At 43.6% G+C, this 23,259-nt stretch overlaps 1 protein-coding gene across 1 annotated transcript in view; it reads right to left on the reverse strand.

The window, feature by feature from the left end:
- The window catches only part of LOC133354322 (anthrax toxin receptor 1-like), a 93,075-nt gene that overhangs the window by 23,217 nt on the left and 46,599 nt on the right, over positions 1–23,259 (reverse strand). The window contains exons 11-14 of the mRNA XM_061571065.1: positions 23,141–23,210; positions 21,465–21,543; positions 12,298–12,393; positions 9,860–9,898 (exon numbers count right to left, since the gene is read on the reverse strand). Coding sequence (XP_061427049.1) covers positions 9,860–9,898; positions 12,298–12,393; positions 21,465–21,543; positions 23,141–23,210 — 284 coding nt within the window. The remainder of the gene's footprint in view (positions 1–9,859; positions 9,899–12,297; positions 12,394–21,464; positions 21,544–23,140; positions 23,211–23,259) is intronic.

The raw sequence follows: 23,259 nt of genomic DNA on the forward strand, positions 1-23,259 counted from the left end.
ATTTATAGTTTCTGCGATCCTGTTTGCCATTGTACGGTATTTGTTTGTATTACGTAAATAAACACTTAAAAAGGAAGTTAACCTTAGTCTCTGGGATCATAGCAAAGTACAACAACCTCGATTCAACTTTCACCCCAAATGTTTTAAACACAAACATATTATACATGTACGGCCCTTATGTCACTCCACCATTGGGCGAGGTCTGGCCACTGTGTGGGCCATGAGGTCATTTGACCATACTTGACCACGCTGGCCAGCGTGGGTTGGTAAAGAACTAAATAAAGTAATAGGTTTTTACCCTTTCAACTGGTACAAAAACTGACACCTTTATACAAGGCATCATGTTTGCAATAGCCACAACACAAGCAGTCAAAATGCAAACAAAAAGAAACAACTCTGATGATAATAATGTATGCACTGTCCTTGAAGTTGATTGGTCCACACCCGAGACAGCTTTTCTTAGAGCCTAGTCTCCATTGGTGTTGGATCAGATGACGCCAAAAGGCGTAAAGAACTAAACCTATGAACAATATGTATTTTTCCAGGTAAGGCCCACTGAGCTATATAGCTCCTTTTCAGAAGTGACCTGGCTATAACAAATGACAGCTCTACGAAGTGGCCCATCACGTGGACAACTGTAGCAGCCAAGTACTCTTAAACGCATCTTACTTCTTGATTTTTGTGTTCAGTTTGCTGTCCTTCTGCCGCACCTTTGATTAGCACAGTTGGCTATGTACAGCGCAAAAGTTTAACACGCATACATACACGACCACTCCCCAAGCAGACAAAACCACCCGTCACATTAAGCTAAAACGTATAACGCTCATATTAATATATGCTCTAGGTGCACTGCCTTAAGTTATGAAAACGTAACATTTCAAACTCTCAACCGTAGTGCTTACGATCTTTTTTTTTTCTGGCTGCGATCTCCCCTTTCCGCCACCGCTTGCAGCTGTGCGCGAAAACTCCGGGACAAATTCGAGCCTTAGTGCAAAAAAAAATTAAGTTACCTTATTTTTATTGGCAGCACAATTAAATATTCCGTACTGTATGCTGTCGAGAAGTTGCAATGACATGCCTTGTGGTCGCGGAAGATGGTCAGCTGGAAAATATGTGCCAAGGCTTCTGGCTTGCTGCTGCTGCTGCTACTTTTCTCTCAGTACCCCGGCTGAAAATGTTTCATTTTTACACAAAAAATTGCACTTAACAAATAAAGAGAGATGATGCCCTGGGCGTAACGGTTCGCGCACTGCAACCGGAAATGCAGAGGTTGCCTGTTCGACCCCATCCCCTGGCGTAGCATTTGAAACGATGGACAGAGTTTATTCAATTAACCCCCCTCCCCCCCATCGCCTCGGTCCACTCAGCAGCAAGTATGCATGGGTCAGCCGCAGATAAGACGATCGGCAGGTTCGTGTGTGGTTGGATAAAGTTTGGGTTAGTGCCACCTTTTCCAAGACACCAGGCCAGTGTGGAAGAGTAGGCCAAATTTCCTGTATTTTGTTAAAAGGCAGTGTCACTCATGAAGGTGGGGAGTTATTTAATTGATTTAGTTACGCTTCCAAATATGGGCTGCTAAATACACCAACTGCACTACCCAGCTGGACTTCTATTATAAAATCCCGGAATTCCGTTCGTCCATTTGTCCATCAACTAAATTATAAGAGCCTTTCAGAAGGCCCGAATCAAAAAGTTCTAGAAAGTGGACTCCACCCCCTCCCCCCAGATGTGGGAGTTCAAAGTTGATCCAACAGGTTTACAAAAATTGTCGACCCCTACACACAATTGAGTCAGTAGAATCTGCACACATTGGGGGGGACGGGAAGAAGAGGACATGAGTGGGGGTGACGGGCGAAACGCTGAGAAGCCCTACGTACAGCTCAAAAACGGATACTTCAGTTAAAATGGCTGAACTACTTATCACGGATTAGGAAGCAAGGATTTAAATTTAAAAGGTTTGGCTGAAAAGCCAATGTGCATTTAATCACACATGCGTGCTGTGAATCTGAGCCACACACACACACACGTGTGCATGAATATAATACCAAATGCAATAGTTACAACTTTGGATAAATGCGGCTAAACGTGCAGTGCATCGAATTCGAATGTGCTTAGCTGTGAGTTAATGTGATTGGTGTGTACTATATTAAACATTTATCGAGGCATTTGCAGTGAGGAGTATAGCGTAATACCAGAATGTAATGTTAAGTTGAACGAACATCTGTGTGTGAGATAGTGAAATGGAGTGCATAGTAGTACGTCTCCTCTCTCATCTCACTCTACGCCCTTCCACACACTCCCCTACCTCTCCCCGCTTAACTCATTCTAATCCCCTCCATGTACTCTCTTACCTCTCCCCCCTCATCTCACTCTACTCCCCTCTACACACTCTCCAACTCCAGCTACCAAGGCCTTCTGTCGAAGGACAACCATCGCGCAGTGGGAGGTCGGCTCATTCCCCTTCTGCTGTCATCATAATCTAAAAATCCCTTCAACTGCTGCGGTGACCTCAGGATTGCAAGTCCCGCGTGCTAATCATCACACCACGGTAGCGCGTCCCACTGCAGGAGGAATCCGATCTATTTTAATCTTTATCATTATTATTATTATTTATCCAGCGAATGCTCCTCGTGTCACGATTGTGTCTTGGCATTTCATGGAAAACAAATTTCCCTTTTTATGTTTTCATTTTCAATAAAACATCTGAAAATAGACAAACACTCTGCATACAAATTGCTGGTTAACTTAAAATAAAATGCACAAATATTTTAACGGAAGCCAATAACATTATTGATTTATTTTCCAGTCCGTGGGAAGACTCACAATCCGGTGCATGAATTATATATAATTATTAATGACACCAATAGTGCCCTTCATTATCCAGAAGGAATCTAAAGTTCTAAACTTAGTATGTTTTAGCTGCTTAAAGAGAATGTGCCTTTGTTAAAAAGGTGAAAATGCTAAGTTGGAAATAAACTGAATTGTAACTGAATTCATGATTCATTAATCATCAAAACCATGGTCAATCCACTGGTGGATGAAAGCCTTCCAAAGCTGCCACCACCTCTGACGATCCTACGATGTAACAAAGACAAAGATCCCCCATATAGCTTTTAACAGACCCTTGGAGCAACTGCTGTTAGCGAGCACCTATAAAGGCCGGCACTGCACACATGGTGGTGGGTGCCCCACACCACGGACCTTTGCCTCACCCAATTTTGATGTTTACACACCAAATACTCATTTGAGGCTGAGTTGACCTAGTAGAGGCCCGGGACCGGTTCAGATATCTGCCACCGTTGTCGGTCGTGAGCGGGAATCGAACTCGGGTGGCCGGTTTCGGGCACTAACAACCACATCACTGCTCACCAATGCGATGCAACAATCCAATTTCATCACTCCATCTCACAGGCAGACGTTTCCTCGGATGCATCAATTCACTTAACAACAACAACAAAAAACCCCAGCTGTTTCTTTCTCAATTGAACGTGGGGGTGGGTGCTCTGTTCACAGCCCTGACCCAGCAGTTGATATTCCACATTCCTGTGGTAGGGGGCGAGTCTTTCCATCAAACACGCGTCGTCACGACGCCCCAATAAAGCAATGCTCATTTTAAACAACCCTGCAGGTACGATGGGCCGAGCCGACCCCGGACAGGGATTGGATTCGTAACCTTCTGATTGTAAGCAACGTACCTCCCCCCCCTCATCTCGCTGTGCCATCTGGGCAGATCAAACAAAAACTCAACATACTGTTTGGTTCTTTCGGTAAAGTCACGGAGGTATGAAATCAAATAAATCACGACATATCGGGCGCAACACAAGCATCTGTCATCAAGTGGTTGCTTTCCCACCTGATGACAGACGCTTGTGTTGCGCCCGAAACGTCGTGATTTATTTTATTTTCTATCTACGTGACTTTACCGAAAGAACCAAAGAGTATGGATTCCTGCAGTCACGAAAGCTTTGAATCAAGATTAAAAACTCAACAATTTTATTATTTTAACCAGGTAGGGCCCACTGAGCTATGTAGCTCTTTTTCAGAAGCGACCTGGCCACAAATGAAATCTCAACGAAGTGGCTTATCAATTGGACATTTTTAGCAGCCAAATACTCTGAACGCATGTTGATTCTAAATTTGTAGGGAAACAACGGAGAACCCGGGAAAGAACCCACACAACCATGGGGAGAGAGACATGCAAACTCCAAAAATACAGGTATCAGCATCGGGATCGAACCCAAAACCTCTTGTAAACTAGGCGAGGTAGTTAACATCTCGCCACCATTTATTATTAATATTATTATTGTTTCTTAGGGGATTCAGTGGTGTTACGCAACATATTTGTTTTTTAAAAGAATAAAATAATGATGTATAACCCCCTGTCAATTCATTTCTGTATTAAGGGCTTCCCAAACTATTTTGGGGCATGGTGGTTGTGCGGATTGTTCGACTATACTTCACCACACTCCATATATCTCTGCCTGAGGAAAGTAGCGCAGTTAAATTATTTGAATGAAATGGCAATTCAGCCCAGGAATGCATTGCGAGGTGGATTATGCCTTGTTTTCACAAGAACAAATCTCCCCACAATGCAATGTGCCAAACAACATTTAATATTTTGACCTTTTTATTATATAGTAGGGGTTTTTTGCTACCTGATAGAGCTACTATGAGGTAACTATTCACATGCCAATTCAACGAACCTTATGGCGGGACCCCGGGGTGCCATTAACCCCTGTCTCTCGCATAAGCTGCGTTGCGACGTAATTTGTCTGTTAAAGGCGAACGACACGGCAATCTATTCCTCTCGACGAGCTCTACATGATGAGCTAATCAAAGTTTTGTTTCTTCTGCGCATTCGTCCTCGCTGCTGCGCTTGGACACGACACGACAACAGAATGATCCGCGCCAGGTGGGTCGCGGCGTTTATGTGCGCGGTGGCACGGAGTCGCCAAAAATAAAGTAATTAATTAATAACGATTTTGACTTCCGTTTATTCGGGACCCGGGGTCCCGCCATAAGATTCAACTGGTCAACAAGAAACATTTTAGAAAACGCAATTCTTAGCAGGCCCCATGGCGTAAAGTGCAATTTCTAGCTCTTATTATCCACCATCTCTTAGGGCCTCTATTTATATGTTGTGAAGAAGGACTATCGCCTAAAACGTCACCAATTTTTTTTCATTTTAAGGCCACGGTGTTGACTTTATCGCACACGCATGGTGACAAGCAAAGCACCTTCCCACGCTTTGCAAAAAAACGTTATTGTCATGTACAGTCCTCCGTTGATCCATAGGTGGATGAAGGCTTCTCCCATTGCCGTGTCGATCATTCGGTTATTTGACCGTACTTCACCATGCTGGTCAATGCAGGTTTATGAAAGTGGGGGGGGGGGGGGGGGTGGAAGAGGTCCGGGACTGATTTATAAAAGAACTGCTTTTTGTGTTTCATTTGTAGTTCTTCCCCCGCAACCTTCGACTAGCTTGGTTGGCTTTGTACGGTGCGAAAAAAGTTCAACATCCATACATATCAAACACCACTGGTGGTTAGCCATGGTCAAGGCAATTGAACGCAGGCCAATGGGTTTATAGCGGAGCATGCTAACCACTACACAACTAAGAGGGGACCCAAGAAAGATTTGCGTGTTCAGAATAAAGCAGGCTAGACAGACTTAAAACCACAAGTCGACCGATCCCGTGAGGTTGATGACCAGTCAACGTGGAGGGAGATCAAAACCAGAGCCACCACCACGGTGCCTCAACAATCCCGTCAAATCGGCCGGTCACGCGAGATGGATGGAAAGATGGATGGGGACAGGCCTGGATCCACCACGATAACGTGGAATAACATTTCCTACAGTCTCAACCCAGGAATGAATTCTCAGCCGAGTCTGTCCGGGGTCAGTAACCCGTGAAATATTTCTGCACAGGGCCCACAACCTCCAGTATACCGTTCTCGCTTCGGCTGTGTGCTACTTAAGTCACGTGCCACCTACTCCGGTCCATCAGCGACCCAGGCAATATTCAGCGCAAAATTAATCCCCGTCTCAACCAATTGCTTTCGTCTATTTCTGGTCTCAAGGGGCACTGTGCAACACCAGTGAATCAAGTACGAAAGTGCCGATACCAATCGCCACCCAAGGTGGCAAACGGCCAAACGTAACTTAATTTCGTGAAGGCCCTCTCCGCTTCCTGCGGCTTACGTAACTCGCAGCATCGTGCAACAGAAGAAGCGCTAAAGCCCAAGCGACACAATGGCACTGCTGTGCTCTGCCTGGCCAAGCGAAGCCAAGCAATGTGCGTTGGGCATCTGCCCCCACCCCGTATGCAGTGAATCAGCGCAGTTCTGTTTCACTGTTGCCACTGTTGTTACCCCCAAGCAGCAGAATTGCATTTTAAAAAAGCACATTAAGTGTAAATCTCCCTTAACTGACACGGATTTAGGCAGGAGCGGAGGCACTTTTGCAACCGGGTTGTTCAATGCGACAGACCTCGGGCCTTCCCGCACCGAGCTGCTGTAGTGTACGATGTGGCGATGCTTTACAAAACAAAAACCTCCCTGATACCAACTTGTTCGGATGTCTTGCTACACCGTTACGTGCGCTCATCAAACAGAATAAGAATATGTATTTACACTAGAGGAATCCGACGAGCTATAAAGCTATTTTTCACAGGTGTCCAATCGGGGCAGATAAGAACGTGACAACAACAAACAGTACACAAAACACGATAAGAGTGCAAAGTACAATAAAGTAAACAAATTACCCACACACATACAAATACAACACTGAACCATCCCCATCCTACCAGGCGAAGCCCACTGAGGAATTCAATAAATGTTCAAAAGCGACCTGGCCACAAATGATAGCTCAACAAAGTGGCTTATCAATTGGATATTTATATCAGCAAAATAACCTAAATAGTCTGAACGCATGTTTCTAAATGTGGAGGGAAAGACTGGAGGACCCGAATAAAAAAATCCACGCGACCACGGGGATAACATGCAAACTCCAAATATACAAGTGCCAGGGTCTGGATCGAACCCCTGGCCTCCTGTATACCAGGAGAGGTAGTTGACATCTCACCACCATGGAGCTCCTTAAATAAATAAATAATACGGGTTCAAAGTGCATCATCAATTCCCAAGCTTGGGAAATGCAGCAAACAACAGCAAAAACAGTCCCAGACCACACCAGGACAACAGACAGTCCCTTAATAAAGATTTGCGTTAAAGTTGAACTCTATACATTATGGATTACATTTACACATCATATTGGCAAATGTCGCCGTTTCCTACACTAATCATTTTCTGCTTCAGAATATTTTTCGAAGGAAGATTTATGATGTCACGCGAGGCATCGTTGCTCAGCCCTCCACCCTCCCCTTCTCCTATTGGTCTGCTCAATTCCTCCTTTCGGGCTATTCTTCTCTCCAAAAAACCAAGCTGTTTGGGCGATCCCCCTTTCTACGGTCTGTCAATGTCACTGCCCTCGAGAGGAAAGCAATATTCAACGGGGGGCATTTCGGGCGAAGGCCCTTCTGTTACGAAGAAGGACCACTGCCAAAACCATCTCCGTTTATAAAATCCATCCTCTTCTACATTACAGGCAAAATTCTGAGCAGTGGCCCTTCTCCCCCCTAAACCTTGCAGGGAATTATTCAAAGCTTCCTCAATAACAAGATGCACCGTCAACTGGCAATACAGCGGACTGTGACAACTCCCACAACAGCCGACTGCACAATGCCCAGACAATTGGCGGTCGCTTCCCTTTGCGCCGCTTCTGGAAAGTGACACCGGCCTAGTTCGGCGCATTAAAACAGGCGAAAGGGGCAGCCGAACAGGGGGCCCCCCGTTGCCTTGTGGAAGCCAGAATGTCAAGCTGCGGCTAACGGAATACTCACAGATCCCGAAAACCTCAGACCACACTGGAACAGTGGGACGCTTTCTTTCAAAGCAGGGTCCATTTCGAGGCGGGGGACACAAGTCTCCAATGTAAGCAGAGTGCGTTTCTGCGACTGCTGCTGCTGCATATAAAATGCACTGCCAAGAAACGTTTTGGCCGAGGCTCTCAAATGATGCCTACTCACACGAACCTAGTTATAGTTCTAACTGCACAGGAACATGTACAGCCCTTTGTTATCCATTGCTACATGAAGGTAAACTCACCCTGCTCCCCCCTCCCCCCTCCCAAATACTGTACAGATGATGGGTGTTGTTTTACTTTACTATACTTCACCGCACTGGTCAGGACCGGTTGCAATATCACTCTCCACTCCCCCCTGGCTGGGATCGATCTCAGTGTCGCCAGGCTTACGAACATAAACTATTACAACCATGACACAATTTTAAATAACAATTAAAAACAAAGTCAAGCTGAAGGGCGTATCTGCTCAAATGAGCATACAGTGCCAATCTCCATTTAAACCAGCAGCAGAAATTCCATGTTCCCAAGATAGGAGCCAGATTATTCACAAAGCACAGCCACTGTTGACTTTCTATAAAGTGGTACTGGTTTTATCAACCAAAGAAGGATGATGGGCCAAGTCGACCCCTGACTGCCATTTCAATGGGCAAACTTCTCTTTGCAAGTCTGAACACTGCACTTGGGCAGAAAAAAGGTAACAAAATTAAATAATTTGTTGCAGATTAAAACAATTGTATAGCTTAGTACACGTGGGATACATGTGGGAGTTAAGACAATGAAACGACAGGCCTTCATTTTGGAAACGTGTCAGAAAAAATGTCCTCCGTGTCTGCTGAGGTTAAACACACAATTTAAGAAAAAAGATTACACGTCTCAAAGACAATCCCGCTGGGAGAGACACTGATAAGTTTGCACGGAAAAAAATTATTCTGACAGCGCAGATTTGGACTGGGTGCAGAAACTATTGGATTTATCATGACACCAAGTGTCCGCACGTCTGGACAAACGCTGCTCTCATCTGGCCGTGTTAACTTGAGAATAACCACTACGACCAGAACAACTTCAAATAAACCACAGGGATGATTACAGTTTGGACTATATTCAAAGTTCAACAATGGAAACATTGTTTCTGATTAATTTGCCTCAATTTTCTCCCCCCCTGCCCCATTAGTGATGCATATGGTGTCCAAACTATAATGTAAAAAAACATTATTTACTGTGTGAAACCATTAGCCAATGACTTATAGCTACAAACGCTCGCTTAAGAAAACATTATGGATTAATAAACACAGGCACGCTCATAAATAAATCACACCCCGACATGTATGGTAATTCCTCGTTTAACGCCGAAGTAGATGCGTTCCTGAAAAGTGCCGCATGGAGTGAAAGCCGCGTTAAGCGAGGAATCGCTGTACTGTACCGAACCACATTTGCACTCTAAAATCAGCCTGCAGTCATTCCATGGAAGGAACTGGGATGAGGGTAGGCCACAAGTACGGTATCATTCCACGCGCTGTATTACACCGCTCAACCGCGCAGCTCAAGAAAGCAGTAGTCCGTCGTCGGCAGAAACGGCGTTATAACGGTGCGCGCGCATTCCTTGTTGTGTGAAAAGCGTTCCCTCGCAGAACACCGCCACGCGTTAATCCAGGACTTGCCTGTACAACTCACACCGGTAGCAAGTAGGCCATTTCCTGTTTTCTATGATTTTAGAAGCAAATTCACCTGGATCAATGATGAGTGGGTGGGGGGGTCACCGTGCGTCCTGTCCAAGTCTAAATCGTCTTTCTAAGCAGAGCACTGCCAACAGCAGCGTTTGTTTTTCTTGAAAGTGAAACTGTACGGCACGCTAATGTCCACCACGCAGTCGTTTCGCTTGCCGCGCCACGGTAAACTGATGTTCCGACAAAGCCAGAATAAATCATTAAAACCTTACCTCGACGATCGCTGGTGGTGGCGGCGGATCTTTAATGACCTAGAAGAAAAATGAAGAGTTTAGAAATATCGCTACATGGCTGTTTAGAGCACGATCTCCACAAATGACTCGGTTAAACAAACACGACGGCTGAATGACCACCGTCGCTGCCAAAACGAATTTACAAAAACAAACGGCACAAGCCGCAGCATTTGGCAGGCAAAACGTCATTAATCTTGCGCGATAGCTCAGCGCCTTCTGACCAACGTATACCGACGGCGAGACACAATCGGACAAGGAGTTTAGCCATGCGGCCGTACAGAGGAGAAAACGATGCATTCGATAAAAACAGGCTGCGAAGGCAATCGGCGCGAGCCATTTCCTGCCAGCTATTTTATGTTCACCAGAGTCTCCTGCAGCAGTGAGAACAAATCCAGACACGGGTTGAGCCCGAGTTATTGCTATGTCCGCAAGGCTCAATAGGTGTTACTCCTGGGAGCTGCTCTATATATATTGCAGCTGTGTTTATAAACACACTGCAGGATAAACAACCACGCTGCACGTACAGTGAAGGCATTGGCCCAGTTCTGCAATGACTTACTGCTGGTGGATGGGGCCTCCATGGGAAAGAGCTCTAGACAGCCCATCCGTGAGGGTATTTTGGCTTAGTTTTCACCTCTTCCAAGCTGACCAAAAAGCACTGAAGAATCAAAATCCTTGTTTATTATCACAGGAGGAATCCGATGAGCTATAAAGCTCCTTTTCACAGATGTCCGGCAGGTGCACGGGGTCAGAAAGTTGCAACAAAACTTGGGGGGGAACCTACACTCTACTCTACCACATGCGACCCGCCGATCGTCCAATTGTGCGATGCATGCACTTAAACATCGGGGTGGAAAGAGGCGGTTGGTGGGGGAGCCATTGCGAGTGCAGGGTGCAAGCCGTTACGCAACGGCACCATAGCTTGTCAATCAATCAAGTGCGGCGCTATACCGGCAATACCACCTGGGCTGGACTATGCGATAACAAGGGAACAGAGCGGGAGGTGGCCGGTTTCAGGGGTTTAGCAGCACCCAGCGGTAACCTCAAAAGGGGCAAAACGGTGAAAATAAGTAAAGAAAAAGGGAGCAGAACGGACGGGGAAGGGATAATGCAGAAATTGTCAGCGGACCCAAAAACAGCACAGGACGGACGAAAGTGGAGAGCGTTAACAGCAAAGCCGTTACTATAATCTCCAGATTGGGGGGTGCATCTTATCATCCAGTGTGTAGCCTTTATTGCCATAAGGGCCACTTCCACCATTACACGTGTGATTGCATTAACTTCACCGGTGATGGGTACAGTCAACGACTTTATTGCCACCACACGGCCACTTCTACCATAACTGCACTCTCTCATACCTGTCAAACCATAAAGTTTACCCCGTATTCTTGTACAGGGAAATTGAGTTGAGGTCCATACAGCGTACGGAAAAAAAATGGTGTTTTTGTTTGTGTTTCTCCCTCGTGATGGCACTTTGTAGGATAAACGTTGCAATTTATCAGGAGCACGGGGTGACCAATAAGGTCTGAATTGGTCTGTAATAAGGTAGGGCACTGATAAGGGGTTGAGAGGTATGCTCTCTGCGTAATGAGACGCACTTTTTTCCCAATGTTCACTCCATATATTTTATGTTTTACTGCCTTATTTTCTGCTTTTCCAGGGTTTATTTATATTGGCGTTATTTTTATTATTTTCCTTTAAAAATTAACACAAACTTTGGGTTAATAAAATAAATAGACAATGTGTCATTTCACATATGTCTCTCTCCACGTAAGAAATATATAAAAGTATTGTAGTTACACATCCCTTCGGCTGCATGGCCATCTGGGAGCGAATTTTATTGCCATTGCTTTAATGCAGGTAAGCCTTCCGGACCGGTTTAAACACTCATCGTCTAATCAGCAGTCAGGCTTGCTTAAACCAATAACTGGTAAACTGCCCAACGCCCATGGGCCAATGGCGCTTACAGTGTCAGGGGAGGCGGCAGCGGGGGTGGGTTGGGGGTCTTGTATTCCAGAGAATATGAACATTAAACAACGATCTTCTTGTTCTTTCGGTAAAGTCACGTAGAAGGGAAATAATAATAAAACATAATAAAATAATTCTCATGACGTTTCGGCAACAACGCAAGCAGCCGTCCTCAGGTGAAGACCAGGTCTGTCGGGGAGACAGACCAATTCAGACCTTATTGTCTCCCCGACAGACCTGGTCTTCACCTGAGGACGGCTGCTTGCGTTGTGGCCGAAACGTCGTGAGAATTATTTTATTATGTTTTATTTTTATTATTTTATTATTTCCCTTCTACGTGACTTTACCGAAAGAACAAGAAGATGAATCCCAGCAGTCACGAAAGCTTTAAATCGAGAAATTAAACAACGAGTTTATAAAACATCTCATCAGCGGACCGCGATTCTTACCAAGGTGCAGCACAGTGGCCAAAACCACCAGAAGATGGCCAGGGCCAGCAAGAGAAAGATGACGAGCAAGGCGATCGCCAGGATGGTTCCGTCCGACTGCGGGAATTGAGAAAACGGTTATCAGCTTTGAATGCCAGACACGCAGCGACGCATCACTCGATTAAAACCATTTAGAGACGCCTGTATATTTGGAGTTTGCATGTTGTCCCCGTGGCGATGTGGATTTTTCTCCAGTTCCTCCGGCTTTTCCCTCCACATTTATAAATGTGCGTTTAGAAGATTTGACTGCGATAAATTTCCACATAAGCCACTTTGTTGACCAATAATTTGTGGCCATGTGACTTTGAAAAAGAGCTATATAGCTCAGCGGGCTTTACCTGGTAAACCAAAAAATTGTTTAGTTTAATTTATTACGCTCACAAATGCACATACGCGAAATTGTGCATGTGATAATCGTAATTGTAAAATGCGTGTACATTTACTGAAAATCAGTAAAGCTCAAACATAATTCTGGCGAGATCAGCTCTTAGGAATCTGAAGGCAAAACCAGCAATGTTATTCTAAGCGGTGGCAAAGCAGTTAGTAAGCTACACTATTTCAGTTAATTTGGAATAACCCTGTGAGCCATTCGGCTCTTGATTTGGGTGCAACCACAACAAACAATAAAATTACAAGATACATTTAAAATTTACTGTTACGCAAATTGAAACATCCCCTACAAAAACAATAACACCTTCCAGAAAAAGCACCATTTGTTTACGCTGCGTACTAAATTGTGCAAAAAAATCCCATTTTGATGTTAGATCACAATAACAATCATAATTCAATTTAGATTAAAATGTTAAGTCTAACTCTATACTACTTTTAAAAAATCGGGCTAAACTACATCTTTCTAGAAATTACTAAAATAATGCTATAAAAACAATGTAACAGTGATAATTGTTTTTTTACCCTTCTATCTGGCAACAAAACTGACACCTTTTTACAAGGAGTTATGTTTGCATAGACCGCAATACCTGCAGTTATAATACAAACAAAAGAACATAACTCTGATAATGTGCACTGTCCTTGAAGTTGATTGGTCCACACCCGAGACAGCTTTCCATAGAGCCTAGTCTCACATGGGTTGGACCAGATGACTCCTTGTAAAAAGGTGTCAGTTTTGTTGCCAGATGGAAGGGTAAAAAAACAATTATCATATTTTTACTGGCAAATGAGGTTCCCATAGAATGTAACAGTGATCGTAAGAAATGTGATTGAAAGTTAACAATAGCGACATACATGACATATATTACTAAACCTAGCATCCTTCGCGAGCTGCATGAGTCAATCCATAATCCATGTACCCAGTGACGCGAGTTACAATCCCAGCCACGGCCACATCAGCAGAGACGGATATCTGAAATCGGACCTAGGCCCCTCCCACCTTCATAAGCCAGCAATTACCAGAGTGGTGAAGTATGGTCAAACAACCCTCATGAACGATATGGTGCAGGGAGGCATTCCTCCGGCAGTCGCTGAAAAACGGCCATCAATTATGTTTTTTTGCGTGTTATAATTTATTAATAATATCAAACGTTTGGAGGCAAAACATCTGACGGGAGGCTACGGACACAATTTCACACAGTCCTGGACAAAGAAAGCAATGGTGGGAAGAAGGGGACACAAAGGGAGGCTGACTGAACCACACTGGGGGTGATCCAATGTCTGAACTGTGGCATTCATACAGATATTCAGATGTGCCTCAACCCAGCCATACCAGTTACGACACGCTGCCGCCGTTTATTACCGAGAATAGACCTTTGTGTAGTCTCCACACCACTGTGTAGTGTGCACATATAAAGCCTTGTTGTCACGGTTGAATATGTGCCTCTCCGTGTTATTTGGTTATTTGACCATACTTCACCGAGCTGGTCGGCTCGGGTTTGTAAAGGCGGCGAACAAACACATTGGAGCATAGTACAGTGTTGCAATGGAATTTGCAGAACTGCCCTGTGCTGCTCACAAGGTAATTCCACAGCTTATAACACCTGGCAAGCATGGTGGTCTCCCATCCAAATACTATTCGGGTTCAGCTCTGCTTCGCTTCGGAGATCGGGTGCATTTCGGGTGATTTGGTCAAAAAACACACAATCGTTATAAAAGGCAGTACATTTCTATTTTTGAAACGACATTATTTTGTCGAATTGGCCATACATCCCAATGCAGGACTGATGTAAAGGGAGCTTTTGAGGCTCAAGGAGGCCTTCCTGGGTAAATAACTTGAGCTCATTATTCTTATTTAGATTCACACAGAGTGGGAAAAAAAAACAATCCAAGTCTATTATCATTATAAAAAAATCATGATACTTTTATGCTAAATCTAGAAATAGAATAAACCAACTATTCATTAATTCACGACCAGAGCAGTTTAAAGCTTTGCCAAACAATAAATCTTTAAAACGCTTAAGAATGCTTAATATTTCTTTGTAAAATTCTACATTCAGGTCATGTATAAATCAAACAACAAGAGTGCTATTGTAAAATGCTGCACATTCCCCCGCAACAATATATTTTTTTCTACTTTACGGAGCAAAAATAAATAAACGTAAAAAAAAATAGAACTTGAGTCAAAACTTGACACGGAACTTGTACAAACATGCTTGGTAAAGCAGCTGAGCATTTTTCGTTTTGTTGAGTGGGTGTAAACGGGGCTCCTATTAAGTAACACTCCCCACCTGACGTGCTTACACAGTGGGTGCGGCCGCGGGTGTGGAGGCAGCGAGCACGGGCGCCACGATGGGGAAATGTTAACTACCTTGCTCGGTATACAGGAGGTCGTGGGTTCGATCCCGAACCCGACTCCTGCTGCTGTATATTTGGAGTTTGAATGTTCTCTATCCCCGTGGTCGTGCAGATTTTTCTCCGGCTCCTCAGGGTTTGTTCACCTCCACATTTAGAATCGACGTGCGCTGAGACGTCGTACTCAGATTGTAAATGTTGTGGCTTGGCTCTCCAACACACCGGTGTGCTGTACTAGTGACGAATTGGCAAGTTCTGTTTACGTGACAACCCTTACTAGTTGGCTGTGTCGGGTGGTGGTGGGATTTAATGACAATCTTATATATTTACACGATCTAACCACCAAAAAAAACCTTTCTTATGGAAGTATTTGGCTGCTATACATTTCCACGTGCCAGGTCACTTCATTGAGTTATCATTTGTGGCCAGGTCGCTTCTGAAAAATAGCTGTATAGCTCAGTGGGCCTTATCTTGTAAAATAGAAAATATAGTTTAAATAGTTTAGTTTAGGATTGGGCGCAGGAAAGCAAGCTTCACGTTTGTGCGACGGCGGTGAGAGCCACGTGTGCACGACTCGTTGGCACCGTCTGTTGACAAATGGAATCGCTCGCAGACAGAGAGAGAGAATGGGAATTGTTCTACCGTATCAAGAAACAAGGGCACAGATTTCGATGTAAAGCTTTCGTGACTGCAGGGATTCATCTTCTTGGTTCTTTCGGTAAAGTCACGTAGAATGGAAATAATAAAATAATAAAAATAAAACATAATAAGACAGACCTGTTCTTCACCTGAGGATGGCTGCTTGCGTTGTGGCCGAAACGTCGTGAGAATTATTTTATTATGTTTTATTTTTATTATTTTATTATTTCCATTCTACGTGAATTTACCGAAAGAACCAAGAAGATGAAGGGCACAGATGTATTAAACAAGTAAACAAGTTAAATACCGTTGTCATAGTCAGGCCTGTAATTATGTGGGATATGCAAATCCTCGGTGTGATGTTATTTATTTTATTTAAGTTTATTCACCCAGGAATGCCGATGCTGCGATGTGAAAATCCCAGTTGAGTGATGAAGCATTGGGATGTTTTGCCAATACCTATTCAATGTAAGATGATGTTCTGTTTAACACCAATATTATTCACTAGAAGTGTTTTTTGGGTTAGAGCTCGTAAATATAAATGTGTCGTTAAACCCGTCGCCACCCGACACAGCCAATTAGTAAGGGTTGTCACGTAAACAGAACTTGCCAATTCGTCACTAGTACAGCACACCGGCGTGTTGGAGAGTAAACTGACAACATTTACAATTCGATTACGACGTTTCACCGGGAATTACAACCAGCCTCATCAGGCGACAGCCAGATTTCTGGATGTAGCATGTTTTGTTTACGTGACAAACCTTACCAATTGGCTGTGTCGGGTGGTGCCGGGTTGAACGACACTTTTATATTTTCGCGATGGAATAAAAAAACCCTGTTATAGATGATCTTTCTTATTTTTATTTCACATTCCAGTGCATTGTAGCGCCTCTAACTGGCTGCAGGGGTTACGTGAACTAATCAAGTACAACGTATACGAATTGAAGAAGTCGATTCTTAACATGCGGGATTTAATGTATTGTGAAAATCAGAATCGATGATCAAGAAATGCATCTTGACTTAAAGCTTTCATGACTGCAGGAATTCATCTTCTTTGGGTCTCTCGGTAAAGTCACGTAGATAGGTTCAAAGAAAATAACCTATCTACGTGACTTTACCGATAGACACAAAGAATAAGAAATGCATTGTTACACCACAATAAGCAATAATAATACAGTGGTACCTCGGTATACGACCACTTTGGAATACGTCGAATTTGGTATACGTTGTTTTTTGACGAGAAAAAAATGTCTTGGGATACGACGTCTTGCTTGGGATACGACGCACTTGCTAGAACTTGTATGGGTCGGGATGAGTCACCGCGTACCCGTGTATACCCCGTTCACGACTCCTACCGTTCCTCACCACCATCCTCGTAGGCTATCAACTCCTCTCAGCAAGGTAAAGTGACTTAAAATTTTATTTTTATTTCTATTTATTTTAATTTATTTATGCATTTACTTTAATTTATGTATGCATTTTAGTAATAAGTAGTGTCTAAAATATTTTATACAACCCCATTAATGTATAATATGCCATATAAAATATAATTTCTTATACTCTTGAACGGATTATATCCTTTCCCTTTATTTCAAATGGGAAAAAATTCGTTTGGTACACGTCATTTTCGGTATAAGTCCTACCTTCTGGAACGAATTAACGACGTATACCGAGGTACCACTGTATCAGATTGTTTACACACTAGATGGCTATGCTGGGTGACACTGTGGTCAGAATGCACTCATCACACAATCTGAATTTTTCAACTTCAAATACTGGTCAGGAGTTGACTCAACCCCGTCATCTTTCCAACTCGAACAAAAAACGTACAATTTTGTAGGATGTCAAGGATGGTCATCATAAGGACATACTTTGACCCTGCCACAGGAAAGTGGTATTCCACCATTGACTCAGAACTATTAAGAGAGATGAACACTGCCCTAATGTCCGATTGTACGTGCGGTCTTTGTTTAAATCCTGATAAAGGTGTAATTCCCTTTCAAAAGGAGGGGTTTTCGCGGTAGTGCTGTATAGATCTGCAATGTATTTTTGGGTTGTGTGGGCACGTGTTGTTCCGAGTGACGTCTTAACTTTTCGCTCCACGTGCTGGGACATTTTTCAGGAACCGAACATTCCCAGAAGCCCATGGTACGTGCAGCGAAACTTCTGACAAACACGCCGAACAATGCCCCAAAAACTGCATCGGAGGGGGGGGGGAAATGTTCTTCCGTTAAAGTGTGGAGAAGGTGATTCAACGTTCCGTCCACCAGCCCTACACAACACGGAGGGCCGTGTGTAAAATATGGCAGCGCGTTCGGTCAGTATTGGGGAGGGGGCGGGGGGGTTCAGGTCGTCGTCTTCTGTGTACACTTGGGTGCCGGAATGCACATCATCGCGCCACGCAGTAGCGCACACACGCGAGCGCGTGTGTGTGCGTGTGTGCAACTTGCACCCGGCAACCCAGGCTTAAAATACTCTCCACCACTCACATTCAAGTACCCAACGTGAATGTGCGATGTTTGCACTCGATCAATTTTGCTCAAGTATTTTTTTTTCTCTTCCGAAGCCAAGAATCAACTTTTGGCAGTGTGCCGCATCACTACATTCGGCACTTTCCCACAGCCATGCTTGTGCTTGATGCTGGCTTTCCGAGTATAGGGCAAACATACATCGAACACTAAGGATCGCAAAAAGGTGGCCAGAGTCTGGCTTTCTGAGTCTCGGGCGTTCACAATGAACCCTAAAGATTGTGTAGTAGGTGGGCTTAAGTTTGGCTCTCGGAGCCTCGGGCATTAACGCCGAAGCCTGCGAATCCCTAAAGTGTCAGTCTGGCTCCCGGTGCACCCTTGTGCATTATCAGTCAACACCAAGAATTATAAAGATGTCGTCTCGCTCTCTGAGCCTTGGGGTATTAACGGTGAACCCTGAGAATCATGTGGATGGCTTAGTCTGGCTTGCCGAGCCCCCGTGGATGAACGCTGCATTAACTCTGAATTTATCTGGCTCTCTGGGTATTATTGTATCACGTGTATGTGTGTGTGCGGTGACCTGCTCCGTGCTACGAGCCTGATGACTCGAGTTCGATTCCCGCTCATGGCCAACACCAGTGACGAGTATCTAAACCGGTCTTGGGCCTCCCCTAGGTCGACTCAGCCTAACATGAGTACCTGGTGCAGTGTGTAAACATTGCCACTGGGGAGACAAAGGTGGTCGGGCGTGGTGTTGACCACCCACACTCTCGTGTCCCGTTCTGGTCTTTATAAGTGCTCACTAACAGCACTTGCCCCAACAGTCTGTTAAGGCTATACAAGGGATCTTTGTCTTTGTTTTGACCTTCTCATATCCTCGTTTACATGCACAATCTAAATATGAAACAATTATACAAACAAAAGAGTTAGAATATTATCAACTGGAAGTCGTGACGGCATGCAATAAGTGACATCACAATAGCCTACATGCCTGCTGACTTTCTCGCACAAGGCACATAACTTATTCATAGACATGCGCAGACAAGAAAAGCACGCAGCTTTAGAGAATGTTGGGGCATTCTAGATTTGAAGTTGTCGTGACTGCCAGGATCCATACTCTTTGGTTCTTTCGGTAAAGTCACGTAGATGAAAAAATAATAATAATAAAATGAAATGAAAATAACAAAATTTGGTTAATGATAATTATAATACTCTTTGGTTCTTTCGGTAAAGTCACGTAGGTGAAAAAGAAAAATAATAATACAAATAAGAAAAATGTTATTTCTATTTTGTATTTTTATTCTTATTTTAATTTTCACCTACGTGACTTTACCGAAAGAACCAAAGAGTACTGTTGGGGCAGTTTGTGAGCACCTATGAAGGAGAGAATGGCATGCGTGTCAGTGGTGTTTCTACGCATCGTGAGTACAGAATTAACGCATCAAGGAGTATAATCTAGTGTTTCTTTTAAACATTTTGCAAAATATAACATCGATGTCAACATCAGCAGCCACGATCAATCCACTGCTGGATGAAGGCCTCCCATAAGCCTTTGCCATCTCTCACGATCCTGCTATGTAATAAACTAACATTTATATTTTTAAAAAATTACCAGGTAATTTGGACACACCTTTAATAACGTACCGGTTTCCAAAGACTTTATTTGAGTATTATTATTACTTTATCAGAAAATGATCAATTTACTATTGCTGCATTCTTGAGAGTGATTTTATTACGTCTTGGGGCCAAAATGTTTCCTGTAAGAACGTGCCTCCAATGAATTAATGGAAGTCAATTGGAAAGCGGAGCTCCATAAATGGAATTTTGCTTCATGGACAACTTTTCAGGAACGTATCGGTTCCGTATATCAAGAAATGCCGGTATTACTTTCTTCCTAAAATATGCTCAGTTTTAAAACGAGTAACATCAAATTAAGCCAGTTAAGAGGCATATAAAATGTACTTCTGATTTATACTGCTGGAGACATCATTCCAAAATTGCAGACACAATCCAGAACCTCAACTACCTAATGTGGGTTCACCACAACCATTAAAGATATCGCGGTTTAAGAAACACGTGACACATTGACATCTGCAGGGACAGACACACTGAACGGACAGACTCGCAGTGATAAAAGCCCTCCAGCAATTCTTGTAAAGGGATTGGAAAAAATATATTATAAAAACATTGTATAAGGCGTGTGTGTAATTCCTTACATATGTGCAGCTTCATAATGCCTCCAAAATCCATTATGAGTTTCAGCTTTAACGAAGAAGTTGCATTAAGTTAAGCTGTATATAACAATGCATATAGCTCATATCGATTCTAAATTATGCACGATAAATGCATTGAAACCCACGTGTAAGAATCAATGTTTTTCCACTCGTGTACGTTATATGTAATGGATGGGTGGTGGAGAGTGGTTGCGTAGTTGAAGCATCTGTCTAATAGCCTCTCAAATGTAATGTACAGACACCTGTATATACATTTGGTCCCAGAGGATCCCGTCCTACATCATTTTGATGTACCCCCCAACAATGGAAGCAGTCATGAAAGCAATCGGCTCCTCAAAACAATGGAAATGAGCTGATACTGCTAGCTTATTTCCCATGCTTGTACACAGTTGTATTTACTACAATTAGTGTCCTATCAGCATATTGTGTACATCCCATCGACTACTTCATAAAAGCCTCGGAATGTCACGTTGGTCATTGGGGTTATCTAAACCATACTTCACCAGATTGGTCAGTTAGGGTTAGGGTTGGTGACATCATGGGATGCTCAGAACCAGTTCAGATGTCTCCTTGCCGCATGTTTCCCGTAACCGGGATTCGAATCCTGATGGACCGTTCTATAACGCCGTGCGCCAACCTTTGCATCATTTTAATGAACTATAAATAATTTGTTCTCAGAGCCATAATTCTATGCATGCATCGTGAGTGCAATAATCGATCTCAATCGATGAATCGATGCTTCGTTTCATGCCTTCCACCTCGGTAATAACACTGCTGGACATTACCGGACGGGCATGAGGTGGAGATTAAAGACCCCGGAAAATTGTGCGCAAGAGGGGACCATCATGTAACCATCTGCCAGCCAATGTGACGGACCGATATAATAATAGTAAATTATTGTCCAAAGACGTAGGGCAAACATTGCAATACAATGCACAGTGTGGTTCGGCAATGGAACGGTTAATTGAAAAGGTGTGCACAGCGTGCGCGCGAGTAGCGTTTAGGCACGAAAGGAAAACACCGTCAAGATGGAAAAGGAACTCACGCAGTGGGTGGCTGTGATGGTAACTGAACTGGAAATGAAGGTCAGGCCATCGTTCATGCTCACTTGGAGGAAAACCTGCCTGGAGGGAAAAAAACAACAGACAGAAGACAATTAGGCACTTGGAGAACAGCGACATATTATTATTTTTCTGTCACTCAATTCAAGAAAGAAAAAAATACATTTCAGTGTTTACCATTAACGAACCCACCTGTGCGGTATTCTACCGAAGGGGGAGAAAAAAAATCCATTTTAGGTTATTCAATTGTGGCAGGAGTTAATTTGTTTCTCTTGAATGGGAATACCTAGAATCAGGGAGGGGTTTTTTTCAGCTAAAAAGTCTTGCATGTTGGTACAGACACAAAGGCCCTATCTCTAAGAAAGCTGATAAGGCTTGTACTCCAATCCTCTGTAATAACACAGACCAAAAGTTCTACCATGGCTGCTTTGCTGAATGCTTCCCACAATTCTCACTAAACCCTGCGTTTTATATTGTTACATTTTATTCCACGCTCTCTTTGCAGTTATGTCACAACATCACACTCAAGGGATTACGTTTGATAGGATAATTTTACATTGTCAGAAGTTGAGTAAAAGCACACCCCAATTGGGAGCAGGTCCATGGTATGAGCGCCCTTCGTATTTGCCCCAACCAGTGTAACATAGCCATGTGTTGCTTCTATCAGAACTACGCTTTAACTAAAATATAAAAAAAAACATTCATCAAAACTGCTTTTAAATTATTAAAATATAAAAACGACGTTTCAGGTAATGCCCCTTCTTAAATCGCACAAACGTCACCGATGAAACAAACAAAGTATATATATTTTAAGGCCACCGTGTTGTTGACGAGTGTCACGTTTTTTGTTCATTTTGCTTGTGCACCGCTGCTAACGGAGCAGCAGCAGAAGCATCAAATAGTTTGTGCTCGTGTAAGATGCCCTTATATTGAGCTCCTAACTGCAATGCGGAAATTCTGCTCGCAAAGAATGGCCATCTTTTACGGTCATTGACAAAATGTTCAGGAGCAAGTCGTGAGTTACGGTTTGAATACATGGATACGTGGTACGGCGATCTAAATAAACTTAACGTTTATAAAAGGCAGGGCAAGAATGCAATCGGGAATTTTTTATGTCACGGAGACAGATTGTTCCTTTTTTTCTCCCTCTCGGTGACAGAGTCGGTTTTTATGTTAACTTTAAAATTCACTGTTATTTACCATGCAAGACAGCGAATATATAGGGAAACAATTGAACATTATGATTTGACTAAATGTATGCCTTCACATAGTTGATAAAACATCAATTGTACACATTGTTCATTATCATAAGACATCTGGCAGCGTACAAAAGTAGGCTAAAACCCCTCCAGAGCTTTCTCTCATAGAGGCCCTTTTGCTAATAATTGCAGGGCTGCACATGCACATCTTCTGATAAGAGCAGCAGCTCTCCGAGATTCACATTCAGGAAACGCAACCTCTCAGTGGTTTCTGTTCAGGCAACAAGCAAGCCACCTGCAAACCCGCGAGCCTCTCAACGACACTGGCTCGCAGGGGCAACGTTCCACCGGATTATTGTCACGGGGCCATTCATGGAAAGTTTGCCCTGCGTGTTACTTAGCAAACACAGCGGAGCCGTTAGCTCACGACGCCGGACAGAGTTGCACAAAGGACCACTCACTCTCCTGTGTCTTGCAAGGTCGGCGCGGGACACAAGAGGTAGCTGTCTTGTAGCTCCAGGGGCTTTTCCGCTGGAAAGAGAGGATGAGAAGAGGAGGACACACAGACGTCCACTCGAAA

Source organism: Lethenteron reissneri, chromosome 47, assembly GCF_015708825.2.
Source record: "Lethenteron reissneri isolate LAM-NWPU_2019-01 chromosome 47, ASM1570882v1, whole genome shotgun sequence".
NCBI lineage: Eukaryota > Metazoa > Chordata > Hyperoartia > Petromyzontiformes > Petromyzontidae > Lethenteron > Lethenteron reissneri.